We start from the raw sequence: 6,807 nt of genomic DNA on the forward strand, positions 1-6,807 counted from the left end.
TTTTTTATGAATTCAGCACTTTTATTTCATTTTCTGTCTCAAATGACCGAGTGTTTTCTGCTTCACACCCCCAACAAATCACAAAAATTAAAAATGAAATCATGCTGTTATACCAGTTGGTAACAAACAAATGTAAAAAACAAAACAAACAAAGTGATTTCTTTATTAACCCATTTATAATTCAATCAGGTTGGAGATCGTTTATGCAGTAAAATGTTCAGTGTAAAATGGGCTCAGATGGCATGTGATCCCAGTTAGAACTGAAATTTTACAGCGCACTCATGCATACTGTGCACTGGGACACAAGCATAAGAGTGCCTGCCTGAATGGTGTGACCAAGACCTGAAGTTTTTTCTGTTTGTATTTCATTGATTTAATCATTTGATGGCTAATCTTTAATTTAATTTAAATCATGTTCTGTCTCATTTGCTGCGATCACTCCACTGGCTACCAGTCGCCGCCAGGATCCGGTTCAAAGCCCTGACCCTTGCCTACACTGCTGCCAACAGGACAGCCCCCATCTACTTGCAGGACATGACTCGATTCTATGTGCCTGCTCGACCACTCCGCTCAGTGGCAGCAGGGCGCCTTGTAACCCCTCCCACTCGCCCAAAGGGATCACAGAGCTTCTCCACCCTAGCTCCCCAGTGGTGGAACGAACTCCCCGTCCCTCTCCGAACCTCCCCCTCACTACCCATCTTCCGCCGTGGCCTGAAGACTCATCTCTTCAGACTATACCTAGACTAACCACCACCACGCTGTATATTTCACTCTTTAAAAAAAAAATTTAAAAAAACCCTTTTCATGACACTTGTTACATGTTGCCCCATCCCAGCACTTTTTGGTAATTTGTATTTGTCCTAATACTGTAGCTTATTCTTCTGCCTAGTTGGCTTTGCAGAGGTTAGGTCAGAATAGTGTTCACTGTGTGAACTGTGTTCTTGGCTAGAAATAGCTGTACAAAATAAGTATTGTACCTTACTGAACCTGTGTTTAGCAGTTGTCTATGACCATGAAATGCACTTTTTGTGCATCGCTTTGGATAAAAGCATCTGCCAAATAAATGTAATGTAATTTGAGTGTTTTTCCCTCTTTAATTACAACGGATCTTCCCTTCACTCTCTGCCTCATCCCAAATCACACAGTTTTACAGAGGATCCAATAGTACGAACACCAAACCCAGGATAGAGGGGCTGAGTGAATGTGGTCTGGATTCCATTTTTATTTCAACCAGTTAATCTTTTAAAGTTCAATATTTAATTTAATTTAACTCATTTTCTGTCGCATTTGAGTGTTTTCCCCTCCCTTTAATTAGAGCTGATCTTCCCTTCACTTGCTGCCTCATCCCAGATCACACAGTTTTACAGAAGATCCAACTCTCCGAACCCTAAACGCAGGATAGAGGGGCTGAGTGAATGTGGTCTGGACTCTGTGCAGGAGGGTCATTGTGTCAGAGACGCTGTAGAAGGACAGAGTTCCTGCCCTGTGATCCAGGTACACTCCTATTCTGGAGGAAGAGGGGACAGGGATTTCAGTGCACTCAGAATCGTGCCAGAAAGAGTAACTGGAGCCAGAGCGGCATAAACTCCAGGACTTGTTATTCCATTCCAGAGCACTGTCACCACCCCGCCCTTTCCTGCTGATCTCTTTATATGACACTGCTATATAAACCTCATCCCCACTCCACTCAGCCTCACAGTAACAACGTCCAGACAGACCCTCTCTGCACAGCACTTGCTCCCAACAGTCAAATCTCTCTGGATGATCAGGATATGGCTGGATCTGTCCCACCCAGGTCACCTCTCTGTTCCCCTCAGACAGACGGAGGCGTTTATGCACAGTGTTTGGGTCCAGTGTGAGCTGGCAGGAATCTGATGGGGGAGAAGGGAGCTCCTCTTACATATTTTACACTTTTCACATATTTTACATATTTTTATGTTTTCTCAATCAATGTCTTTTTGTGCACACTTAACTTTTTATCCTTGATCGTATCTTTTCAGTTACTTTTCACTTAATTTTTTAATTTCTTCAATTCTTCTTGTACTGAATTTTCTATTGCTATGATCTTTATTTTTATATTAATCCATATTGTTTTTGTAACTTTCTTCACACTGCCCTACTGTAGGACATATATTATCATATATGATTCATATGTTTAATACCAGAATGACTACAGCTTAATTTACAGAGATCTGACCGTGAAGAGTACGTATGAGATCCCTAAAGCAAGTCCGTTATGAATATAGAACATTATATAAATCCTTTCTTTCTTCACATTACCTCAAAATCTCCTCTTGCTTCATTGTTTAATTAAGGTTTAATTCCAGACTCACATTGTAAGAAGTCCTCTCTGGTCCTGGGCTCATTATGGACTTCTTCCACTATAAAGAGAGAGATCAGAAGAAAGCTTCATTTCCAAAAGCTTAATTTTAATTAACTAACTGGTGCTAGTATGGTCAAAAAACTAGAGCACAGAGAACAAGATAGTGGTACAAACCTTAAGCGTAACTTCTATAATAATAAAAAAACTTTAAACCTTGTGATAAAACATAAAAGTATTTCAGCCGTAATAACCTTTTATAGAAATCTTCACTAATTCCACCTGGCAGACGTCCTCCAGTCGCTCTTTCAGTTCAGAGACAGATTTCCTCACAGCCTCAAAAGAGACGTGTGGACTGACAGTGATGCTGGGTAAGTCTTCAGGTCCAGGAGGGGCACAGAGAGACTGACAGCTCTGCAAACAGACAGACAGGGAATAGTCTCAATACAGATTCTTGTGCAGATGTCAGTAACAGATCTTTGTAAATGAGGAACACTCCTCACCATGTATGTACAATGTACATAGTGCAGACTGTCAGAGAGCCAGTGAAGTTACCTGGAGGAAGTGGATGTGATCCTCTGTGTGTGAAAGCTGCTCCAGCTCAGCGTCTCTCCTCCTCAGCTCAGCAATCTCCTGCTCCAGTTGCTCCAGGAGTCCTTCAGCCCGACTCACTTCAGCCTTCTCCTGATCTCTGATCAGCTCTTTCACCTCAGAGCGCCTTCTCTCAATGGAGTGGATCAGCTCAGTAAAGATCCTCTCACTGTCCTCCACTGCTGCCTGTGCAGAGCACTGTTAGGGGAGACAGAGAGAGGAGGGCTGTACATTTTAACTAGGCCTTTCACTCAGCTCTTACTGGGACCCCAGACAACCTGTTCCCCACAGGGTGGCTCAGTGGGATTGAGCCCCACAGGGCTGGAAAGTGGCCCAACACTGGGCACCTCACTGGCTGACTGGAGGAGAGCCCTGACTGAGCCCTGAAATGGCTCTTCCAGCAGCCAGCTGTTGTCTTCTCCTCTGGTCAGTACCCACCTTGAGTGACTGCACAGCCTGTCGCAGATCCTGCAGCTCCTTCTCTCTCTCCTGGATTCTCTGCTGGAATTTACTCTGTGTCACCCCCAGCTGCTTCTGTGGAAATATTTCCTTTCCTCGTTAAAACAATATTTATTGTATATTTACTGTATGATGACAACTCAATTGTATCTGCCATTGTAATGTTTGGATTTATCTTAAATTTTATTTCCATCTTGTTTTTACTGTCCCGTTGTTGTTTTATTTTTTGTAAATTGCTGATTTGTTACATTACAGGTATTTAGCTGACGCTCTTATTCAGAGTGACTCACACAACTTTTACATTGCATCTGTTTATATATATATATATATATATATACACACACTATATACATGTTAAGGTTGAGTATCTTGCTGAATGGTACAATGGCAGTGTCCTACCTGGGAATCGAAACTGTGGCCTTTACTACTTGTACTACTTGTATATCTACATGTATATCTACACGGCTGTTAACACCAACCCCTCCAGAGTGAGGTCATAGTAGATATCTTAGAAGACCAGTGTTCACTTTCTACTCTGATTCTTACTCTCTCTACTTCATCACTGTGGATCTGAAACCTGAGATCAAGTCCCTGTACAATTTGTGGTAAAAAAGCTTTGACAACCCATTCTCAGAGCAGCTATTAAAATAGTATGATATGTGATAAAGTGAAATGAGTCTTTATAATATGAACCATCTTAAAAAGGTCCAGTCCTTACCTGTTTCTCAGTCCTTTCTGCTGCAGCTGAGACTGTATCATGGCCTCTGTGTTCATCCATCGTACACAGATAACAGATACACTGCTGATCGGTACGACAGTAAACCTCCAGAATTTTGTCATGATGAGAGCAGATCTTCTCCTGCAGGTTTCCAGTGGCTTTGACCAGTTTGTGCTTCTTAAAGGCAGGAGATTCATAGTGAGGCTGGAGGTGACTTTCACAGTAAGAGGCCAGACACACCAGACAGGACTTCACAGCTTTGCGCTTTCTCCCAGTGCAGACATCACACGCCACGTCTCCCGGTCCAGCGTAACAGTGAGCAGGAGGAGCAGCTTGGAGTCCTGTCTTCTTCAGTTTCTCCACCACTTCAGCCAGCATGGTGTTTTTTCTCAAAACAGGCCTTGGAGTGAAGGTCTGTCTGCACTGGGGACAGCTGTAGGCACCAGTATGATCATCCTGATCCCAGCAGCCCTTAATACAACCCATACAGTAACTGTGTCCGCAAGGAATAGCCACTGGATCCTTCAGTAAATCCAGACAGATCGGGCAGCTGAACTGGTCCTGATCCACTGAGATACTGGCTTCAGCCATTTTACTGCTCACACTGACAGAGACAGAGTTAAGTTTCGTTTCTCTGAAACTGCGTGACAGAGAGAGTGGGAGTGACTTCCTGGTTCAGCCCACAGCTGCAGGAGGTGTGGTGTTAGACTGAGGCCAGGCTGAGCAGAGCAGGCTGAGCAGAGAGTGCAGATTCCTGAGGAAACATTTAATCTTGGGGTCAAAGGGCAGATTTGTTGAGGGACTGTGTGTGTATTGTGAGCAGTGAAACCCTGTATACATGTGCATGGGATGCACTGTGGGGGACATCTGAATCAGAAATGCAGAGATGATCCATATACATAATATCTGCACACAGACAGCCCGCTGGCCAAAGGTGACCAAATCATTTTGGGAAAGAGTGAGTATTATATGGAAATAAACCAAATAAAACAGCAGAGTGGTCTTCAGTTGCATGTTTAGTAGGAAACAGTTCCACCAAAAATAAGGTTTCATTTTAAATATTAAGAATAATCAGAGAATAACATGTGGATTATTTTTCTGTTATTAATTTCAATAAAAAAGAATCTGTAAAGTGCCTTATGTTATTGTCCATGTTTGATTTTATTTCATGTATAATGAAGTATTTTTGTGATCTAGCTCTTTGTTAATGTAATGTTCAGTTATGCGTGTTATTACAATAAAATAAATAAATATAGCTGCAAGCAGCGATGTTGGGGGCCAAGCAACGAGAGTGAGCTTTAGTGCATTGGGGCTACTTTGTCATGGACTGCAAACCTTATCCAAATACCATCCAAACCAACTTTGGTGTGTATTGGATGTAAGGGTACATCTGTAATAATTATTTGCAAATTGCTCATTTGAAGTGGTGCTTTTGTGCCACCGACGGTGGAAGTGGCACGGAATTTTACGCACATGACCTGCATGGGTCCCTCTGAAAGGGCCAACTTTCGGTTCTCAACCTCAGCAACGGATGTAATGTCACCCCCCTGCAGATATCTATGATTTCGCTCAAAAAGCCAGTTTCCCCATTGGGCTCCATTCATTTTTGACAACAAAAATAAAATGCTTCCACTCAAATACTGATGTTAACTCTGTGCATTAGGAAGAAAAATTACTTATCACTAGAGGTAAATCTTTTTTCCACACATATTAATTTTTTATTTATTATTTATTTTCGCCTATGTCTGCGCTATCCTCGTTGTACACGTCATGTAGGCATGTGACCAAGGACACAACTGAGCATGTCTGTTGAGCAAAAAAATTATATTTCCTGGTTCTGATGTACTCCCCATAGGTTTTCCCAACCATGCTCCCCCCATCCCCCTTCCACACATCTGCAGGAGATTAGCATGCTGAGTTCAGGAACGGGGGAGGGGGGGGTGATGTGGGGTGTCCCAGGTCACATGATTACACAATGCAAACAGGCAGGGGTGAGGGGCATGTCATTGTAAGCAGTAAATATTATTTTTCTCATTGCTCTCAACTATCTGTGGGTCTGTAGTTCAGATCTCTGTGGGTCTGTAGTTCAGATCTCAGTGGGTCTGTAGTTCAGATCTCTGTGGGTCTGTAGTTCAGATCTCTGTGGGTCTGTAGTTCAGATCTCAGTGGGTCTGTAGTTCAGATCTCTGTGGGTCTGTAGTTCAGATCTACGTGGGTCTGTAGTTCAGATCTCTGTGGGTCTGTAGTTCAGATCTCTGTGGGTCTGTAGTTCAGGTCTCAGTGGGTCTGTAGTTCAGATCTCTGTGGGTCTGTACTTCAGATCTCAGTGGGTCTGTAGTTCAGATCTCTGTGGGTCTGTAGTTCAGATCTCAGTGGGTCTGTAGTTCAGATCTCTGTGGGTCTGTAGTTCAGATCTCAGTGGGTCTGTAGTTCAGATCTCAATGGGTCTGTAGTTCAGATCTCTGTGGGTCTGTAGTTCAGATCTCTGTGGGTCTGTAGTTCAGATCTCTGGGTTGTAGTCAGATCTCGTGGGTCTGTAGTCAGATCTCGTGGGTCTGTAGTTCAGATCTCTGTGGTCTGTAGTTCAGGTCTCAGTGGGTCTGTAGTTCAGATCTCTGTGGGTCTGTACTTCAGATCTCAGTGGGTCTGTAGTTCAGATCTCTGTGGGTCTGTAGTTCAGATCTCAGTGGGTCTGTAGTTCAGATTCTGTGGGTCTGTA

The 6,807-nt window shown here is 43.2% G+C and overlaps 1 protein-coding gene across 1 annotated transcript; it reads right to left on the reverse strand.

Annotated features, from left to right (window-relative positions):
• On the reverse strand, positions 1-6,588 carry LOC135254029 (tripartite motif-containing protein 16-like). Its single transcript, XM_064333955.1, has 7 exons — positions 5,172-6,588; positions 4,089-4,842; positions 3,350-3,445; positions 2,876-3,109; positions 2,575-2,734; positions 2,334-2,381; positions 1-1,871 (listed from the first exon to the last, which is right to left on the reverse strand). Exons 2-7 carry the CDS (start codon positions 4,677-4,679, stop codon positions 1,342-1,344), a joined length of 1,659 nt encoding a protein of 552 aa, XP_064190025.1. The 5' UTR covers positions 4,680-4,842; positions 5,172-6,588; the 3' UTR covers positions 1-1,341.
• Positions 6,589-6,807: the final 219 nt, after the last annotated feature.

This window comes from Anguilla rostrata, chromosome 4 (genome assembly GCF_018555375.3).
Source record: "Anguilla rostrata isolate EN2019 chromosome 4, ASM1855537v3, whole genome shotgun sequence".
NCBI classification, from domain to species: Eukaryota; Metazoa; Chordata; class Actinopteri; order Anguilliformes; family Anguillidae; genus Anguilla; species Anguilla rostrata.

What these genes read in the sequence shown, in the direction of transcription:
- LOC135254029 (XM_064333955.1), bottom strand. Translation starts at nt 4,679, where the DNA reads ATGGCTGAAGCCAGTATCTCAGTGGATCAGGACCAGTTCAGCTGCCCG. An exon ending in AGGCTGTGCAGTCACTCAAG is followed by an intron (nt 3,110 to 3,349) that starts GTGGGTACTGAC and finishes CTCCCCTAACAG; the next exon opens with TGCTCTGCACAGGCAGCAGT. An exon ending in AGTGAAGATTTCTATAAAAG is followed by an intron (nt 2,382 to 2,574) that starts GTTATTACGGCT and finishes CTCTCTTTATAG; the next exon opens with TGGAAGAAGTCCATAATGAG.